This window comes from Budorcas taxicolor, chromosome 2, assembly GCF_023091745.1.
Source record: "Budorcas taxicolor isolate Tak-1 chromosome 2, Takin1.1, whole genome shotgun sequence".
NCBI lineage: Eukaryota > Metazoa > Chordata > Mammalia > Artiodactyla > Bovidae > Budorcas > Budorcas taxicolor.
The window spans coordinates 7,076,593-7,096,884 of NC_068911.1; the positions used below are offsets into that span (position 1 = coordinate 7,076,593).

The window sequence follows — 20,292 nt, forward strand, 5'->3', positions numbered from 1 at the left end:
TTGCATTTGTCGGAATGGACCCCTTTTAATCAAGAGACTCATCTGTCAGTTCTGGGGAATCTTCTTCTGTGTTTTTTCTTAAGTAATTTCTTTTCCTTTGTTATTTCCTTTCTGGACTCTCCCGGTTGAACGGCAGTCATCCTGGACCGAGTCTCTCTCTCGCATTTCTCCCTCCCTTTCTTCCCCTCTCTCTTCTTCTCATTTTATTTCTCTGGATTTCAGCGTTGAACTCTTCTGTAAGGGTTTAGGTTTCGGTTCTCGTAGTTTTCATTTCCCAGAGCGTTCTTGTGTCCTCCGTGCAGTTTCCATGGCTTCCTCAGTAGGACGCCAAGCGAGGAGGGGCAGGGGGCGATAAGGGGGCCTGGGCTCCTCACTCTGCCTTCCTCCTCTCCCCGAGAGCCGCCTCTGAGGTCCCGCATGGCTCCTCCAGTCTGGACTCTGGTGCTGCTGCTGGGGGCTGCCTGGGGCCAGGGCCACATGCCGGCCCCCGCCTGGTAAGCTGGGCTCACGGGGGCATTGGGGGTGCCTCTGAGGAAGAGAGCGAGGGGCAAAGCTGGAAAGGACAAGCGGGCTGGTAATGAACGGTGTGGCCCCGGGGAGGAAGGAGGGCCCCCCTGATGGGTGTTCGGAGGCTCGGAACAGAAGCGGGCGGGGCCCTGAAGCCCACTGAGCCTGGACCTGGAGGGTGTGAGCCACTGAGCAGAAGCGGGACAGAGGTGAAGTGTGAGGGGACAGGGAGGAGGTGCAGAGCTCGGGAGACAGGTCTGGGGGTGGCGGGGGAGGACAGAGAGGGTGGGTTCTCAGAAAATGAACAAAACCCAGGGCAGAGCCAGTGGACAGAGACACAGCAAGTAGGAAGAAGCAACAAATGAGGGGTGGCTTGGTGTCCTGGAGCTTGTTTGAGAGGATATTTTTAACATTGATCGGTTTGGCTGTGCCGGGTCCTAGCTGTGGCACTCGGGATTTTCATCACGTCATGCGGGCTCAGGCACTGTGGCACGTGGGCTTGGTCGTTACTGCATGCAGGCATGGTTGCCCCACGGAGGCATGGTTGCCCCACGGCATGTGGGATCTAGTTCCCCAAGCAGGGATCGTGCATTGGAAGGCAGATTCTTAACCACTAAACCACCAGGGAAGTCCCATGTTTGAAGGGATATGAACAAGCAGGACTTGAACTACTAAAACAGCTGTTCTACATGGCCCACGCCACCTGGGGAAAGGCCACTGGCTTCTCTGTGGAATCTGTAAGATGTCACTGGTCTGTGTGTTCAGTCAGGGCAGGACCGTCCCCACCACCCATCTGGCAACACCAGACCCATATGGTCCCTACTCCGTGGAGAAAACTTGGGCAACAAACAGCACAGAAAAACCTCGACCTGAAAGAAAGAGATGCCTCAGATGTAAACTCTCAGGTGCTGTGTGAGAATTCCCGCACAGAGAAACTGACTCTTCTCATGTTAGAGAACCACGCGTGACACCCGGGGCACAGGGGATAGAGGGAGCCAGAGGGGACGTGAGGAACTTGGAGGGGAGATGCTTTTTAGGAGACAGATGACAAGGTGAGAAGGCTGTGAGTGACCTTTTTGAAAACACTCAAGTAAGTGTATGTTCCCTGCATACACGTTGATACAATATGGATAAAAAGAAAGGAACAAAGTCCCAGAAAGCTCACAATCGTGGAGGCTTAGCAGTTCTTGGTAAGGACAAGAACTACATTCCCCCCCCCCCCCCCTTTCTCTCTCTTTCCAAATCAACACCAAGGAAAGAGCAGCCTCCAGACTGGAAGCCCCTTGCTCGCAGCTCACGGGAGAACTGTGAGTTGAAACCTGGGACTGCTCAGACCTCCTGTCCCTCCCAGGGGCGGCCACCCCAGGTGCCCTCAGCCCTGCGTCGACATGAACATGTAATAAATATGTGAAGGGCAACCCTCAGAGGATGGAGAGTGGAGGGATCCAGGGAGGAGCAGAGAATAAACCTTGCCTGAAAGGCTCATATACAGATGAACAACAGCAAGGGAGGAGGCTGCCTAGACAAGCCTGCCTGCCTGGGACCTCAGTTTGCCACCCCCGACCTAGACATCCTGCCCACCCCTGCACACACCACTGGGGTTGGCTCTGCACTCAGGCTCCCCTCTCCTCTCCCCAGCCATTCTCACCCAGTGTGATTTTGAGGATGACTCCAGACCCCTCTGTGATTGGAGCCAAGCGACTAAAGACGATGGAGACTGGACTCGAGAAAGCAGGCCCTCCTTCGCCAGCGGCACTGCCCCTCCCGGGGGGTACCCCAGTGGAGGTGAGGAGGCTGAAGGTTTAGGGAGGCAGCTGGAAGGTGGACACGGGCAGGTCTGGGTGCAGGGAGCCGGCCAGAAGTAGGTGCTAGGGCTCTGGGAAGGGGCTGGGGGGGCAGCCCTTGGTGGGGGTGGGGTGGGGGCGGGCAAGGCTTCACCGTTCAGGGCTCTGCCTCCCCCAGAGGGCTACTACCTGCACATGGACTCCAGCGCCTTCCACCCGGGCGGGGTGGCCCGCCTGCGAAGCCCCCCCATATGGGAGCAGGGCCCCCTCTGCGTGCGCTTCGCCTACTACATGTTTGGGCTGTCGTGGGGCGCCCAACTCAAGCTGTGGCTGGCCTCAGGCACCAAGGGCAAGCACCCCAACCTGCTGTGGAAACACGTGAACACGCGAAGCCCCTCCTGGATCCCCACCGCCGTCACGGTGCCTCTGGGGCTCGTCCTGCCCAGCCAGGTGAGGCTGCAGGCAGAGTCTGGGGTCCCCATGGGAATCTGGGTGTTGGGCAGGGGGTCCAGGAGGGGGCACGGGGGTGGGGGAGCTTCTGAATTCAGGCAGGAAAGAGGGAGCCCAAGGCAAAGAGGCTCATGGGGCGGGTGGCCCCCTCCTCCCTCCCACAGCTGACATTCGAAGGCGTGTGGGGCAGCACGACTTATCTGGACATCGCTCTGGACGCTATCTCCATCCATCGGGGCTCCTGCAATCGAGGTAAGCCCACGCCCCGTTCCTCTCTCTCCTCACCCTTTGTGCAGGTGCCCAGGTGGCAGGACTCGCTCAGGGACTGTGACCCTGGCTTCTCCCAGACTTAGGGCGACTTGCTTCCATCTACCTCCACACCCCACACCTGATTCCTGAAGCTGCCACGTCTGAAGACAGGTTCTCCTGAAACACATAACTGGGGCGACACCTGTCCTAAAGTGACTGGCCTTTCTGGTTTGCCTGGGGCTGTGCCTGTGTTAGCACCAAAAGTCCTGCATCCCAGGAAACCCTCAGTCTCTGACAAACATGGGTGTCTGGTAGACCTGGCTGTAATTAATACCCCAGATCCATTCAGAATTGGCTCTCTAAGCTCATGTTTGAGATTTGAGGGGACTAAATTCAAAGGAAAGAATATTCCAGAAGGTGCATGCGAGGAACTAACACTTACTAAGCACAGACACTGTGCGAGATGCTCCTGCACGTGATGTAACTTACAACAGGCCGGTGCTCTTGCTACCAGCTTATTGATGGGGAAACTGAGGCCTGGACAACTTAAGTAACCTGTGGCGGGAACACAGCTGCTGGGGAGCGGGACCGAATCTGCCTGGCAAGCCGGCAGTGGTAACATCAGGACCCAGGTTGGGACTCAGGAATCTGACTCCAGACTGAGGCAATCTTTTCTCTCTCTCTCTCTCTTTTTTTTTTTTTTTGATTTTTATTTTATATGGGAGTATTGGACTTCCCAGGTGGCACTAATGGTAGAGAACCTACCTGCCAATGCAGGAGATTCCAGAGATGGAGGTTTGATCCCTGGGTCGGGCATGGCAACTCACTCCAGTGTTCGTGCCTGGAGAATCCCATGGACAGAGGAGCCTGGCGGGCTACAGTCCACAGAGTCGCAGAGTCAGACACGACTGAAGGGACTGAGCATGCGCGCACACACATGGGGGTGTAGCTGATTCGTGATGTTGGTCTGAGGCGTACTTTTCTGAACTGCCTCCTCCCTCCTTTCTTTCCCCCAGTCTGCTTGATGCAGACATGCAACTTTGACACTCTAAAAGATCTCTGCGGCTGGAGCTGGATCTCGACGGCCTCTGGGGCCAAGTGGGTCCAGAAGAAGGGACCAACGGGGGTGCTGGACGTGGGGCCCGAGGGAGACTTCTCTAGCCCTGGGGGTGAGTAATGGCCACGCTTCTGTCCTCTGACTTTCTGAGCTTCTAGAGATCTCTGCAGGCATTTACAATGCTTGCCTGACCACACTACAGTAACTCCCTTGGGATGGAGTTACCTCCAACCTCCATCAGCTTAAGTTACAGGGCAGAAAGCAAACTCTAAGTGCCCAGCCAGCTCTCCCCCATTGCTACCCCCAAAGCTCTACCCGGCAGAGCTCCACCCTCTCCTCACCTCTTTTCCCCGTCACCCTTCCTTCTTCATTCATCCAACAAACATTTATTGAGCACCTACGTTGCACCAGGTACTGTCCCACACCAGAGGGTGGTTGTGGGAGGAGATGGGGGGACAGTTCCTGAAACAATGAAGAAGTAAATTATACAGTTATAAGATGACCAGTGCTGTCAGGGGGAAAAAAATTGAACAAATAAGGGGATTGGGAGCAGGGTAGGCTGGGATATAAGTTTTAAATAGGGTGGTCAGAGGAAGTCTCACAGAGGTCACGTTTGAGCACAAACTTTTAGGAGGTGAGGGAGAGGGGCATGAAATTATTGAGGGAAAGAACATTCTAAGCAAAGGGGCCAGGCTTGCAAAGACCCTGACGGGGCAGTGGATTAGGGGGTGTTGAAGCACAGCAAGGAGCCACATGCCTGGGATGGAGAAGATGAGCCCAGATGGGTCCTCGGAGGTTCAGACCGCTTGGAGCCTTGAAGGCCATTGTCAGGACTGACTGTGGCCTTCATTCTACACGGATGCGGGAGCCGTTGCAGGACCAGGGGAGTGGCCTGCTCTGACTTACATTTGAAAGGATCACCAGCTTGGTTTTGTACTGGAATCCACTGAAGGGACAGGGCAAGGGCAGAGTCCATTCTTCTCCATCCTTCCCTCTGATCCCCTTGTCTGATCTTTTCTGCTGCCTGGGTTTGCCTTCTAGAAAGACTTGGAGAAAACCCCACCTCACCTGCATACTAAGACCGTGGAGAGCAGGGCCAGCCCATCTGTACATCTCCCTCAGCATTTAGCACTATACCTTATGCCCAGCAGTTTCAGCAAATGTTATTGGGGGTTCCCTTCTGTGTTTTCTCTCCTCCTTTTTCCATCTTGCTTGCTTATGTTTTCCCATCATTCTTCCCTTCTTCTTCTCCTGCATCTTCTTCTCCACTTCTCAGACGTCCCAGTATCAATGCTTGTTGCTTTCTTTCACCCTTTTACCCCTTCCCTCCTCCTTCCCTGTTGGCTCCTTCCTTTTCTCAGGCCCGCTTCCTGCCATTCTCTCCATTTCAGCCTTCTTCTCTCCTCTGCAAAGCCCACCTTTCTCGGGGGCTCCCTGGGCCTAGCGTGCTCTCCAGGTAGAAGTCCTTGGGTGTTGTGACACATACCTCCTTAATCCACACCCCGCCGTGGCACCCTCCTCCTGCAGCCCAGCTTCCAGGCTACCTACCAGTTATATCACGGAGCGAGGTCCAGGCTGATTGGCTGCCTGAGCTGGTGGGCTGGTGGGGGTGTGGCTGGGTTAGGACATCCCTGCCAGTCAGCATCATACCCGCACTCTCACCATGCTGTGTGAGTCACTTATATCCAGTGGCTCAAGACCAGGAAGGGGATGTGACTCTGAGGGGACCTCAAGCATCAGAATCCAAAGGACGAGTCTCTGACTGTTGCTTCTGACAAGATGCCGCGTTTCCTGCGTCCTCATCTCGACCTGCCAAGCATTTCTGGAAGAATCCAAGGCCTCAGCCATTCGTGTGATGGGTGTAGGCTCACCTCGGTGCTGGCTTATGCTTGGCAGCTGTTAAAGCTCCCCAGGGCCAGGCTCCCTGCCCCTGCAGCCCCTAGCCCTGGGTCACTCTCCACTTTACTGATCTTTTCCTCCCCAGATGGCTATTACATGCTCCTGGACCCCAAGAATGCAAAAGCGAGTCAGAAATCTGTCCTCCTGAGCCCCCTGATCCAGTCCTCCGGCTGCCTGAGTCTCTCCTTTCACTACGTCCTCCGTGGCCGGTCTCCCGGCGCAGGCTTCACGGCCTACGCATCTGTCTTGGGTGAGAATGGCAGTGTCACGGGATTCACACTGTCCTGAGGCTCTCTTCCCAGGGTTGGGTTGACGAGGAAATGGAGGGCATCCTCTAGGGTCTGGGGAAATCTGGGATACCGGCAAGATGATTCCGTGGGGTGGAATTTGGGAGTGGGGAAGGCACGGGCTTCTGGAAAAATAGATTTTAGAAAACCAGGAGAGTGAGAGAAAAGGACGCGCTGAGAACCTACTCCAGGTATTCCCTCGGCTACTCATTCTTCTTGGGTTCCTTCCATCGTAGGCAGCATCCGGAAACACACCATCTTCTCAGGACAACCTGGACCCAACTGGCAGCCTGTCTCTGTCAATTACACAGGCCAGGGACAGATTCAGGTATAGAGCAGTGAGGGGTCAGGTCTCCTTTCATGGGAGGCTTGCTCAATATTGACATGGATTGAGAGTCTGGGCCCTGGAAGCTGGGTGGCTGGGTCCCTGTATAGAGTAAAACCAGATGGAGGGGGCTGAGCTTTTAGGCAGGGCTTCCCTGGAAGCTCAGCTGGTAAAGAATCGGCCTGCCGTGCAGGAGAGCCCAGTTCGATTCCTGGGTTGAGAAGATCCCCTGGAGAAGGGATAGGCTACCCACTCCAGTATTCTTGGGCTTCCCTGTTGGTTCAGATAGTAAAGAATCCACCTGTAATGCAGGAGACCTGGGTTCAGTCCCTGGGTTGGGAAGATCCCCTGGAGGAGAGCATGGCAACTCACTCCAGTATTCTTGCCTGAGGAATCCCTATAGACAGATGAGCCTGGCAAGCTACAGCCTGTGGGGTGGGGTCGCAGAGCTGGACACGACTGAGCGACTAGGCACACAGAGCGTTTACGCTGTTTTCTCACTCCCGGCCCCTTCTCCCTCTCTCTTCAGTTCACCTTGGTGGGCGTGTTTGCCAAGATCCCAGAGCCAGCGGTGGCTGTGGATGCAATCAGCATTGCTCCCTGTGGGGGTGAGAGGGGCTCGGAGAACAGGGGTAGGGGTTGAGGGGGAACAGAGAGCATGGCGCAGATTTCTCGGACCTCCCATTCTGATCCCCCAGAGAGCTTTCCTCAGTGTGACTTTGAAGACAAGGACCACCCCTTCTGTGACTGGGTCCAGGTATTACAGGATGGCGGACGCTGGACCCAGGGAAGTGCAAATATGCTCATCCATGGCACAGGTCCCTTCGGAATTTCCCTCAGTGGAGGTGAGGAGATGGAGGCGCCCTCAAGGCAATGAGTTCCTGAATCTGCTCACAGCTAGTGGGCGGCTGGTGTGACTGACACCAGATGTAGGTGGTGAGAATCAACCATGGGGTGTTTACTGGAAAGCAGTCATGGGGCCAGAGCTCTGGAGGCGACGGAGGTAGAATGAGTTGAGGATTATTATGTTCTGGGTTCACTTGAAAACCTCCTAAAAAATCCAGGCATCCCATTTCTCATTGAGCCCAAGGCCTCAAAATCCACTGTTATTTTCGGTCAAGGCATTTACTGATGCAGCCAGTACAGGAATCTGGGCTGCTGGTTTGGTTTTCCCTTTCTTTGTGATTGATCCTGCCTTCTTCCAGTGAGAAGTCTACAAACAGCAGGAATCAAAGGAAAACAACAAACAAACGAAAACGCCCGCTGCGACGTGGGGAGTGTGGGTGTTTGTGTCTCACCCCTATTTGGAAAGCAAGGTGCCGCTCAGGAAAGCACAGGCCTTGTCTGGTGGCAGCTTCTCACCTTGTCCGTTCCCTTCTTATGCCCAGAAAGTCACTTCGTCTACCTTGAGGCTGACAAGTTCTCCCAGGAAGGCCAGTCTTACAAACTGGTGAGCCGGCCCTTCTGCGCCCCAGGTGCCATCTGTGTGGCGTTCTCCTACCACATGGATGGCCGCGGAAAAGGCACGAAGCTCAGGCTTCTGCTGGGGAGCCCTGCGGGCAGCCCCCCAAGTTCTCTCTGGGAACGAGTTGGGTCTCAGGGCCCTGACTGGCTGAACGATTCCATGGCCATCTCTTCGGGACATCAACAACCTATGCAGGTGAGAGACAGGGAGAATCACCGGATGAGTGTCGCTATGGGGCTGGAGAGGGGGTGAACGGCTGGGGTCCGGGAGCGCCCCAGGACTGTGAGGATGGATCTCTGGAGGAAGGGCGGAGCAGAGGGTACTCTGTGTTCCCCACCAGGCTCTCCAGTCCCTGGGAAGGCCAGGGCCCACGTTGCGCTGTTGAGGCTAGAATAAGGCGACATCTTGGTGGAAGACAAACCCTCTGCCAGAGAGTCGCCGCCTTGCCAGGCCTTCACTTCAAATTTTCTCTTGCTTTTTTCTCCCTTGGACCTTCAGCTGATGTTTGAGGTCGAGAGGGGCTCCCACGCTGCCTTCGTCGTTGCTTTGGGTTTCATCTTCATCAGTCAGGGGACCTGTCGAGGTAAGGCAGGACCCCAGGCCCCGGAAAAGGGGCCACGCTCTAGGATGAGCAGCGCTCGGGCCTCTCTGCACACGCTGTTCACCGCTTACTGATCAGACACTCGTGAGTGCGGCCTCTGTCACCCGAATGTTACTGGCTGGAGATGTTTCAATATTCACTTACATAACAAATTGCTGGCCACAGGCATTCAGTTCTGCAAACACCAACACTGCCCCCCCAGCCCCCCCACCCCCGCTACCCTTTCAATAATGTGTTAAAATGCAAGTCCTCTTTTGTGTCCTGGTGGCTCAGCTGGTAAAGAATCCACCTGCAATGCAGGAGACCCAGGTTCAATCCCTGAGTCAGGAAGATCCCTTGGAGAAGGGACAGGCTACCCACTGCACTATTCTTGCCTGAAGAATTCCATGGATGGAGGAGCCTTGTGGGCTACAGTCCACGGGGTCGCAAAGAGTCAGACACAACTGAGCGACTAATACTTTTGTGTCCAAGGCCTCACAAAGCTTTGTCTTCTGTGTCCTGCCCACCTGTACCTTCCTGGCCTCATTGGAATGCTTGCTTGAATGAATGTGACTTTGGTGCCATGGAATTCGGTGGTTGGACCCCTTACCTAGTGAGTGGTGAGCCTGAAGGGAAGGCTGACATCCCATTTGCTTTGTTTCCCGAACCCAGCGCAAGAGCAGACATATATTAGGGGCAGTTTTTGTTGAGTGTTGAGTGAGTGGAGATTGGGTTGGGATTAGAAGAGGTGCGACAAAGTTACCCACTCCAATTAGATGGGGGTCAAGATGGGGGTGGTGTGATATTGACTAAACTCCAGGAATTTTTTTCTTTACAGGACCTGCATCTACAGTGCTCCCTCCCAAACCTCTAGGTCCCCCTACTGGCCCTTCTGAAACCCCTGCCCACACAGAAAAACCTGTGACCCCTGAAGAAACATCTACCACCTCCAGTGAAATATCCCCTGTCCCCACAGAAAAACCTGTGGTTCCCGCAGAAAAGCTGACTGTTCCCACAGAAAGACCTACAGTTCCCCCAGAAAAGCCCACCATCCTCCCTGAAGGACCCACCTTCCTTCCTGAAGGGCCCACCATCCCCACAGAAAAGCCCATGGTCCCCACAGAAAAGACCACCATTCCCACTGAAAAAACAACCATCCCCACAGAAAAAGTCACTGTCCCCACAGAAAAGACTACCGTTCCCACTGAAAAAACAACCATCTCCACAGAAAAAGTCACTGTCCCCACAGAAAAGACCACCATTCCCACTAATATGACCACTATCCCCACAGAAAAACCTACCATCCTCACTGAAGAACCCACCTTCCTACCTGAATGGCCCCTTTTCCCCAGTGAATGGCCCCCTGTCCCTACAGAAAAACCCATGGTCCCCACTGAAAGGACCACCATTCCCACAGAAAAAACAACCATCCCCACAGAAAAATCCACTGTCCCCACTGAAAAGACCACCATTCCCACAGAAAAAACCACTGTCCACACCAAAAAGTCCACCATTTCCACTGAAAAAACAACCATCTGCACAGAAAAAACCACTGTCCCCACTGAAAAAACAACCATCTCCACAGAAAAAACCACCATTCCCACTGAAAAGACCACCATTCCCACAGAAAAAACCACTGTCCCCACTGAAAAAACAACCATCTCCACAGAAAAAACCACTGTCCCCACCAAAAAGACCACCATTCTCTCTGAAAAAACAACCGTCTCCACAGAAAAAACCACTGTCCCCACTGAAAAGACCACCATTCCCACGGAAAAAACAACGATCTCCACAGAAAAAACCACTGTCCCCACCGAAAAGACCACCATTTCCACAGAAAAAACCACTGTCCCCACCAAAAAGACCACCATTCCCACTGAAAAAACAACCATCTCCACAGAAAAAACCACTGTGCCCACTGAAAAGACCACCATTCCCACAGAAAAAACCACTGTCCCCACCGAAAAGTCTACCATTCCCACTAAAAAGACCACTATTCCCACAGAAAAAACCACTGTCCCCACCAAAAAGACCACCATCCCCACAGAAAAGCCCACTGTCCCCACTGAAAGGCCCACAACTCCCATGACACCCCAGCCCAGCCCAGCTCTTGTACCCACTCAGCTGACAGTCTTCACGATGCCAAGTACCTCCATGACCCCTGTGACCCCGGCCACCACTACAACCCCGAGACCTACTCCCGGTATGTGGTGAAGCCTCGGACAAAGAGCTGGAAGTCAGAGACAGTGGTGAGGAGAGAGGGCTGGGGAAATGCATGCTGTGGAAAAGTGCAGTCTCAGAGGGAAGAGCAGCCAATCGTGGTGACTTTAGAAAGAAAGATGAGGACCGCCTTGAGAAGGATGCTGAGGGCGGGGTGGGGGTGGGTGGGCTGGGGTGGGGGATGCTGGGGGGGTTGTTGGGACCAATCCCTGGACTTACTAGTGCTTCTTTTACTGAGGTATAATTCACTGCCGTCAAAGTCCATCCTTTCAAGGTGTATGATTTGGTGGGTTTAGTGTGTTCATAAAATTGGGCAACCACCCTCCCTTTTCCATTTCAGGACATTTTGCATCACCTCGAAAAGAAAGCCCATATCCATCAGTAGGCGTTCCCTGTCCCCCCACCCCTCAGCCCCTGACCACCACAAACCTGCTTTCTGTCTCTATGGATTTGCCTGTTCTGGACAATTCATACACTGGGGATCGTCATAGGTGGTCTTTTGTGACTGGCTTCTTTTTCTCAGCATGTGTTGTTGTCAGGATTGTGGTTTATGCAGGTTGTGGTTTGTGTCAGGACTTCCTTCCTTTGAATGGCTGAGTAACATGGGCCTACTTCCTTGAGAAGAATGGTGGCCAGGTGCGGGGTTGCCGGGTAGAGGGGAGACAGGAGAAAAGCTGGAGGTTTAATGGAGGCTGGTTTCCCCTCAGCCATGTGCCCCCCGAATGCCCACTATGAACGCTGTGCCTGCCCAGCGTCCTGCCAGAGCCCCAAGCCCGCCTGTGGTCTCCTTTGCAAGCCTGGCTGTGTCTGCAATTCAGGCTTTCTGTTCCACGACTCCCGCTGCATCAATGCCTCTTCCTGCGATTGCTTCTACAATGAAAATCACTACAAGGTGAGACCTGAGGCTGTCCAGTTCCCCAGAGGGGGACTGTGAGCCGAACCCCTGGGGTCTGGTGCCACCTGCTCCTCAGATGGCATAAATTGGGACCCACAGGACATTCTCAAGGGGTCAGCTCTTGGGCAGTGATGACCTGGTGCTGGAGTCTTTCATTCATAGTTCCCCAGCCAGGGGTTGAACCCTCAACCCTTGCAGTGAAGGCGCAGAGGCTTAACCACTGGACTGCCAGGGAGGTCTCGCGGCGTGTGGTTTTCGGTGGTCACTCTGTTCACACAATAAATATTTGTTAAGCAGTCATTTGGCCCGGCCTGACTCTAGGCTGTGAGGAAGATCCTGCCGTCCTGAGGCCCTGTCCTCGGTGCTCCTGGAAGCTTTGAAATTTTTGTGTTTCTCCATCCTGTACAGGCAGCCATGATGCACTTGACCCTAGACCAGCCAGGCATTGCAGGGCCCTTCTCTCCACCCTGAGGAAAGTCAGGGGTCCCTGTGTGTACAGAGAGCCCCGGACACTGAGTACATTCAGGCATTTTCAGGGCAGAATGAAGCATTCCAGAACCTTCTTCCAAAGGAACTTGCAGGGAATTCCCTGGTCGTCTAGTGGTTAGAACTCAGCACTTTCACTGACAGGGCCCTGGGTTCAATCCCTCAGTGGGGAACTAAGATCTCAAAAGCTGAGAGATGTAGCCAAAACAAAACAAACAAGGAATTTGCAGATTCTGATAGGATCTGTCAAAGGAGAGGTGATACTAGTCTTGTCTCTCCTTATTGATTGCCCCCGGGTGCCTCCAGAGTTTCTGGAGGCTGCCGACCAGTGCTGTCCAGAAGGGACAGATTCAAGCCTCATATGGCACTTATGTGTCATGATATCCACCTTAAAAAAAAGTATGGGACTTCCCTCACGATCCAGTGGTTAAGACCTCACCTTTCAATGCAGGAGGATGCGGTTCAATCCCTGGTCAGGAAGCTAAGATCCCACAAGCCTTGGGGCCAAAAAAAAAAACCAAAGCAAAACATAAAAAAGGAATATTGTAACAAATTCAGTAAAGACTTTAAAAATGGTCCACATCAAAAAAAAATCTTGAAAAAAAACAAAGGTACAAGGAAACAGGTTAAATTAACTCCAATCATCTACCTATTTCAAAAGGTAATGAATAGTTATTAATGAGATTGTTTATGACTTTTTTTTCCCAATGAAGTCTTCAAAATCCAATGTGTATTTCACACTTAGAGCCATGTCAGTCTGCACCAGCTGCATTTGAAGAGCTCAGTGGCCAGACGTGGGCTGTTGGCCATTATATAAAACCGAGCCGCTGAGAGTCAGGCTGATCTGAGTTGCAACCTGGCTCCGGCACTTGCTTGCTGAGTGACCCTGGGCAAGGCTCTCTCTTGATCTCTTCAAATCTGTTTCCATATCTATAAAACGTGCACAATAAGATTTTTTACCTCATATGGTTGCTGTGAAGATGAAATTAGGTCCCGACACAGACCAGTTTCTTAAATGTTAATTATTATTGTTAGCAATTTATGATAAATACAGTCAACCTATTAAATAAAAGTGCAGTCAGCTATTCATTGTTGAATAGTACATCTTCTCAGCTCTGGTGTTCTTCCCATGGAGCATCAGAGTTCCTGCTTGTCTCCTTGAGGGTGACTTCCTCCTCCAGCCCTCTTAACCTGTCTCCCAGGTGTCCCTGGTCAGTGTTGGGATTAGCTTCAGCAGTAGCTGGGATAGAACCATCTGCTGATGTCAGAACCATCAGCGCCAGGCGTCTCTTCCCTCTGCCCTGGGAAACACATATGGATTTATGTTCACTTATAAATTCAATAAACGTAGTTGGGTACCTTCAACCCTCTTGGCATTGGGGTCACCATGAATAGCACAGGTTCACATTCTGGGGGAGAAGGAAGTATTCATTAAATGAGAACTCTTTGCCAGGCACTGTGGTATGTGTTGGGGCTGAGATAGCCAGTAAAGAAAGACACAGTCCCTTGTAGGGGAGCTTATCAAATAATCACAAAAATTAATATAAAAGTGTGGTTGTGTTAAGTCCTGGCAAGGAGAAGTACCCACAGCTAGTCGGGGTGGTCTGGAAGGTCTTCCTGAGAAGATAGCAACCCTTGCGCTGAACTCTGCTGGTTGTATGGGAATGGTTTAGATGGGGGGAAGGGAGACAGGCTCCAACACAGCATGTGCAAAGGGCCTGGGGCGAGCAGGAATCTCTGCTAGGCAATGGGGAGAGGAGTCTGAACAAGGCGAGGTCTGCAGGAGGAGGGGATGAGACCATGGGATGAAACAGTCTTCCCGGGACCGGTACCCTTGTGACCCCAGCCCCCTTGCTCTCAGACGGGGACAGAGTGGTTCAGCCCCAACTGCACAGAACGTTGCCACTGCCAGCCCGGCAGTCAGATAGAGTGCCAGCCCTACAAGTGCGGGACCCACACAGTGTGCCAACTGAAGCATGGCCAGTACAGATGCCACCCCTATGGTGAGACCCCTCATGCTCTCCCCGCCTGTCCCCGTGGGTGTGACACCGGGGTCCCCATCCCTTCCTTGGCCAGGGGAGCTGGGACCACTAGGTGGGTGAGGTGGCCATGGTGCCTGGCCTGGTAACCCAGCTTCACACGTCCCCCGTGTCCCCTCGGCAGGCACTGCCACCTGCTTCGTCTATGGAGACCCTCATTACTTCACCTTCGACGGGAGGTACTTTAACTTCAGGGGCAAGTGCACCTACCTCTTGGCCCAACCCTGTGGCAACTCGACAGGTAGGACCCTGGAGCTGCCTCCCTTCCCCGTCCCCTCGGCCTGGCCCTGGAGTCTGAGGTCGGGAGAGCTGGGCCTGGGAGCGCATGGGTCGGTGGGGAAGGGCCAGAGCTGATGATGGGGCAAGATGGGAGAGGACCGACTGTAGAGCGAGGGATGACACGTCCATCTGCAAAGCAGGACTTTCTCAGGACCAGACCGTGGGGAGAAGGCAGGTTAAGACTCCTCTCGGCATCAGTTGCTTCCTGGGCCTGCTTGGCCTCAGGGCGTGCCTGGCAGCGGCTGGGGTGGGGACGGCTTTCCGGGCCCGCAGTCCCAAGCTGTTCTGGACGATGCCCCACTCCCGCTGGGGTCCTGCCTCCCCTCTGGCTTTATCCCCACAGGGTCGGGTGGGGTTGCCCCCCTCTGTGGGCGCTCAGAAATATTTCTGGAATGAGCGAGCCCCCTGGCGCTCTCCCCTGACCCCTACTCTCCCGGCCTAGAGCCGTTCTTCAGGGTGACGGTGAAGAATGAGGAGCGAGGACTGGAGGGCGTGACCTGCCTGAGCAAGGTCTCTGTGACCCTGTCGGAGACCACCATCACCCTGCTCAAGGGCAGACACACGCTGGTAAGGCCTCATCCGCCCAGCTCCCCCAGAGCGTTCCATGTGGAGCGGAAGAGGTCACGAGCACGGCGTGGGGTTGTGGGAGTCAGCTGGGGGCTCCTCCTTGATCCCCGGATCTGTCTCTCCTCTCCTCCCTTGGCCCTCCCCCACCTTCCAGGTTGGGGGTCAGCGAGTCACCCTCCCGGCCATACCTTCTGGAGGCGTCTTCTTGACTCCAAGCGGGCGGTTTGTGCAGCTGCAGACAGCGTTCGGTCTGCGGGTGAGATGGGATGGTGACCAGCAGCTGTATGTGCGTGTGCCCAGGTGAGGGGGCGACCCGGTGAGGGGGCGACCCGGTGAGGGGGCGACCCAGCGAGGCGGCTGCCACTCCTCCCACTCTGCCCCTCCCTCCCTCTCAGGGACTCTCCCATCCCCCTTCCCCTGCCATCCTGGGCGCTCATTCTCAGTCATGGGTAGGAAACACCTAGCTCCACCAGCAGGCCTCCCTTTGGTTGCGGAGGGGGAGGAAATGCTTTCAGGGCCGTGGGATAATAGCAGGATATATACACAAGGCTTCGGGAATGTTCTAGAAGGAGTTGCTAATGAGCCGTGGGAGCTTTCAAAACAGTGGTCTCTTGACTGCAGTCTTCAAGGATGAGTAGATCCCCAGATGGCCAAACAAGGGAAAGAAAGACTTGACAGAAATACTGGAGGCTTCCCTGGTGGTCCAGCTGTTAAGACTTTGTGCTTCCAATGCATGGGGCACAGGTTCGATCCCTGGTTGGGGGGCTAAGATCCTGTATGCTGCATGGTACAGGCAAAAAATTAAAAAAAATTTTTTTTAAGTAAAAAAAGAAATAGTAAACAGTAATTCCAAGGGGAAAAGTGGAATGTCTTAGGGCCAGCAAGAAGTTTGCCATGACTGGAAGATGGGGTGTGAGCAGAAGAATGGGAGGACTGGAGACGTGAAGACAGCTTAAGGGCGAGAGCTGGAGGTCGTGGTGCACCTGGTGCCTGGTGTGGAGCCCTGGTTCCCTGTCTGCACCTCTTGGCCCACAGCCCACCTCTGCCCATGGCCTCCCGCGACCCCTGCCCCTCTGTGGTCCCTCAGATGATGGAGACCGTTACTCTCCATGAACCCCGCAGCACCTACTCCAGCAAACTCTGCGGTTTCTGTGGCAACTATGATGGCGACAGTAGCAACGACAACCAGAAGCCGGATGGCAAACCAGCACGAGATGAGAAGGAGCTGGGTAACAGCTGGCAGACCTCGGAGGACGAGGACCAGGCGTGAGGACCTCCCTGCCCCCCACTCCACCCTCCTGCTCCTTTGCCCCTTCGAGGAACCAAGAACCCTGGCCGGCATCACTCCTGGTCTGCGCTCTCTGTATGCCCCCACGTCTGGCTTTCTCCTGGATATGGTTCCCTACGAAATTCACTGCCACCATGCTTACCCCACCCTCCCCACCTGTGGTCCCCAGGCGATTCTGAGCAACCCCGCCTCCTGCTGGCGGGCCCCGTTTTCCCACCTCTTGGCGTTCAGATGTTGTCCACTAGGGGGCGTCGAGAGCGGGGAGACTGCCCGGGCCCGGAGGGGATGGAGGCGAGCCTCGGTCCTTAGGGCTTGTTCGGGTGAGTCTCTTCCAGGTGCCAGGAGAACCAGGCATCTCTCCCATCTTGCGATACTGACTTGAAGAACACAATGTCGAGGCCGGAGTACTGCGGACGGCTCGTGGTCGCTTACGGAGCCTTTCAGTACGTAGTGGGGAGGAACAGGAGGGCCCGTGCCCGGGCCCATCAAAATGGGAGGAACGAGGTTCTGTCCTCTCATCCCTTCTGACCTGGCCTCTCTCCCTAGGGCCTGCCTGCCTCACCTCAAGGTCTCTTCCTTCTTCGACAACTGCCTGCTTGACATGTGCAACTTCCAGGGGCTGCAGCAGATACTGTGTACCCACATGTCAGCCTTGACTGAGACCTGCCAGGAAGCCGGATACGCAGTGAAGCCCTGGAGGGGACCCCAGTTTTGCCGTGAGTCGTGCGAAGATGCCGGGCCCCTTTCTTCACATTCACACGTCAGAGGGCTGGTGGCTTCTGAGAATGGTGGCACAGGCTGGGAGCTGTGGGGGCGGCACCTGGTGGAACTCCTTCATCCCTACACAAGGACCAGGAAATCCGCAGAGTCGGAAACCTCCCCGGAGAAAATCACACGGTCACCTGCACACTCAGGAAGGCTTCCCGGGGTTTCCTCCCAGCTGTGGATTTTCCAGGCAGTATTTTTACTCTAGGGCTGCCCTGGTGGCTCAGACGGTAAAGAGTCCGCCTGCAGTGCAGGAGACCCGGATTTGATCCCTGGGTCTGGAAGATCCCCTGGAGAAGGGAATGGCAACCCACTCCAGTATTCTTGCCTGGAGATTCCCATGGACGGATGAGCCTGGTGGGCTACAGTCCATGCGGTCACAAAGAGTCAGACACGACTTAACGACTCAACAACAACAGCATTTCCACCCTGGGTTCAGTTTGATTTTGTTACATCTGATCTGAGCCCTGAGTACACGCTGACCTTTTTATTTCTGTTAAAGTCTTAATTAAAGTTCTTTGGGAAAAAGATTTTTTAGAGAGAAAAAGAAAGCCTTCCCAATGACCTGAGGGTATGGGTGTGAGAGCAATGCACATGTGTGTGAATGCACACCAGGTGGAGCAATGTACACGTAAAATGCAGACTGCTGGGTGGGAGGGCGCCCCACAGCTCCCAGTCCTGGCCCAGCTCTCTGGGGGGCCTGCTTGAGCGCCTCGCTGGGGCCACATGGGTTCTGACTGGCTCCCCTGGGGCAGAGCTCCTGAGGCTCCTGGTGGGTCTGCTCCCGTGGTTCTGCCTCTTGGCACCTCCCTGCAGGGCCCCCTCCAGGCCCAGGGCGTGGAGGCTGAGTTCCTTGGTGGTTTCTCCCAGTTCCTCTCTTCTGGAGATCGGGCTGAAGCCTCTGGCCGTGGGCCTTCCGAGCTCCAGGCTGGAAACTACCTCTTTCCTCTTCTCCCGACCCTGCCTCACCTGTGCCCCCCCTCCACCAGCGCTGGCCTGCCCACCCAACAGCAGATACACCCTGTGTGCCAAGCTGTGCCCTGACACCTGCCATTCCACGTTCTCGGGCATGGCCTGCCAGAACCGCTGCGTGGAGGGCTGCGAGTGCAACCCGGGCTTCGTCCTCAGCGGGCTCCAGTGTGTCCCCCAGTCCGAGTGTGGCTGCCTCGACCCCACGGCCGGCTACTTCAAGGTGAGCCGCCGGGGCTGGGCCGCTCTCAGTGCTGCAGCCAGAAGGCACTTGTGCGGGTTCTGAAGTCTCTGACCAGCTCATGGGCAGGAGACTGGGGGTGGGGGGAGGGGTAGGAGGAGGGCTTAGGTCTAATTCCCCTTTTTCCTTCTTTAATTCCAGTACTTTTCACCAGAGTCAGCCCAGGCCCCAGCAAAACCTGGGACCCCCGGTTCTCTCCCTTCCTGTCTCCCCTGCCTGTCAGTTCCCTGAGTCACTTCTCTTGTTTCTCATCCCCTGAAGGCTCAGGCGTGTCTGCGTCTCACCCGCATTCTCTCGCCTATGGAGGGTCCATTTCTCAGTTGCTACCTGGACCCCATCCGAACCATCTTCTCAGAGGCACTGCTTGGAGCTAGCCCTGATCTGTGAAACTTCTCTCTTCCTTCTTTGCAACGCCTGAGGATGAGGTCCGTCCAAGCCCTCCACCACCTGATGTCCATGGGGCTCTCCCTTACTCATAGCCGCGTTCCAGGCTGGCCCCCAGAACACTCCTTATCCACGTTTTACTCTTTCAATTTCACCTTCTTTGCAGCCCGTTTCCCCCTGCTTGGCCTCCCAGGCACCACCTGAGTTAGCCACCTTCTCCTCCTTTGAGGTCCTGTTGAAATGCTGCCTCCTCCCTGAAGCACCCTGAGAAGCACCCCTAAACTCTTGCAGCAAGTGCCAATGGCAGGAAACACCCTGGGTGCCCTGATGGTCACCTCTGGGTACATAACGGGCTGGGGCACGGGATCTGTTTGTTTACGTGTTGACCGTCCCCTCTGGACTGTGAGTTCCATTAGGGCAGGGGCATCGTCCATCTGGTTCATTACTGAATTCCTGACGCCTGGCACGAGGCGGATGATAACTATCTGTTGAAACAGTGGACAGACAAATAACGGAGTGACTGAATGAGCGAATGGAGCTGAGCCTGGAGCTTTGGGATGACACGAACGCCTTCCCAAGGAGCAGGCAGTGATCTGAACAGCAGCGCTAAGATGACCTTCTATTTTAAGAAGCGTGTGTTTGTCTATTCATGGTGGCATACTGACTCTAGTTGTGGTGCCCATACTCCAGTGTGTGCAGACTTTGTAGCTGCTACACGCAGGCTTAGCTGCTTTGCCGCATGTGGGATCTCTGTTCCCCAAACTGGGATCGAACCTGCATCTCTCCCCTGCATTGCAAGGCAGAGTCTTAACCACTGGACCATCAGGGAAGTCCCGACCAGGGGACAACTTCTTTTCCTTCCAGGTAGGGGAGCGGTGGTTCAAGCCAGGCTGCAGACGGCTCTGCATCTGTGAGGGCACTAACAGAACTCGCTGTGTGCCATGGCAGTGCCAGGCCCAGGAGCTGTGCGGTCAGCAGGATGGCACCTATGGCTGCCACCCTCAAGGTGAGCCTGGGGGCTGCCCAAATGACCTTGAGCGGAGGCATGGTCCTGTCCTAAAGCAGAGAGCTGGGGTATAACCAGGGGCTGGGAGGTGATTGCCCGGAGTCAAAACAACATCTTTAAGAACCCAGACAGTGAGGCTGGAGCAGTCCCTGACCTTGACCTCTCCACGCCTCACGGACCATCCCGATGAGCCGTGGGTACCATCACCACGTGGACTCGCCAGGATGGCAGATCAAGGTGAGTGCATCCCTGAACACCGTCTCCTGGTGCCCAGGGTCGGCCACCTGCACTGTCTGGGGGGACCCCCACTACCTGACATTCGATGGAGCCCTGCATCACTTCATGGGCACCTGCACCTACATCCTGACCCGGCCTTGCTCCTTGAAGTCCCTGGAGAACTACTTCTTTGTGAGCGCCACCAACGAGTTCCGCGGCGGAAACTTGGAGGCCTCCTACGTCAAAGCCGTCCAGGTGCAGGCCTTCGGCATCAGAGTCTGGATGCTCAAAGGCCGCAAGGTCATGGTGCGTGCCTGCGCCTGCCTCCCCGGCC

The 20,292-nt window shown here is 54.9% G+C and overlaps 1 protein-coding gene across 1 annotated transcript in view; it reads left to right on the plus strand.

Moving 5' to 3' along the window:
- The first annotated feature begins 417 nt into the window (after positions 1 to 417).
- Positions 418 to 20,292, plus strand: part of ZAN (zonadhesin) — a 35,147-nt gene continuing 15,272 nt past the window's right edge. The window contains exons 1-24 of the mRNA XM_052636046.1: positions 418 to 494; positions 1,762 to 1,814; positions 2,146 to 2,292; positions 2,470 to 2,741; positions 2,906 to 2,993; positions 4,007 to 4,159; positions 5,984 to 6,196; positions 6,470 to 6,561; positions 7,088 to 7,166; positions 7,257 to 7,403; positions 7,947 to 8,218; positions 8,522 to 8,606; positions 9,688 to 10,806; positions 11,531 to 11,715; positions 14,066 to 14,207; positions 14,368 to 14,484; positions 14,965 to 15,089; positions 15,244 to 15,389; positions 16,212 to 16,355; positions 16,713 to 16,820; positions 16,924 to 17,093; positions 18,132 to 18,334; positions 19,601 to 19,742; positions 20,017 to 20,264. Coding sequence (XP_052492006.1) covers positions 418 to 494; positions 1,762 to 1,814; positions 2,146 to 2,292; positions 2,470 to 2,741; positions 2,906 to 2,993; positions 4,007 to 4,159; positions 5,984 to 6,196; positions 6,470 to 6,561; positions 7,088 to 7,166; positions 7,257 to 7,403; positions 7,947 to 8,218; positions 8,522 to 8,606; positions 9,688 to 10,806; positions 11,531 to 11,715; positions 14,066 to 14,207; positions 14,368 to 14,484; positions 14,965 to 15,089; positions 15,244 to 15,389; positions 16,212 to 16,355; positions 16,713 to 16,820; positions 16,924 to 17,093; positions 18,132 to 18,334; positions 19,601 to 19,742; positions 20,017 to 20,264 — 4,527 coding nt within the window. The remainder of the gene's footprint in view (positions 495 to 1,761; positions 1,815 to 2,145; positions 2,293 to 2,469; positions 2,742 to 2,905; positions 2,994 to 4,006; positions 4,160 to 5,983; positions 6,197 to 6,469; positions 6,562 to 7,087; positions 7,167 to 7,256; positions 7,404 to 7,946; positions 8,219 to 8,521; positions 8,607 to 9,687; positions 10,807 to 11,530; positions 11,716 to 14,065; positions 14,208 to 14,367; positions 14,485 to 14,964; positions 15,090 to 15,243; positions 15,390 to 16,211; positions 16,356 to 16,712; positions 16,821 to 16,923; positions 17,094 to 18,131; positions 18,335 to 19,600; positions 19,743 to 20,016; positions 20,265 to 20,292) is intronic.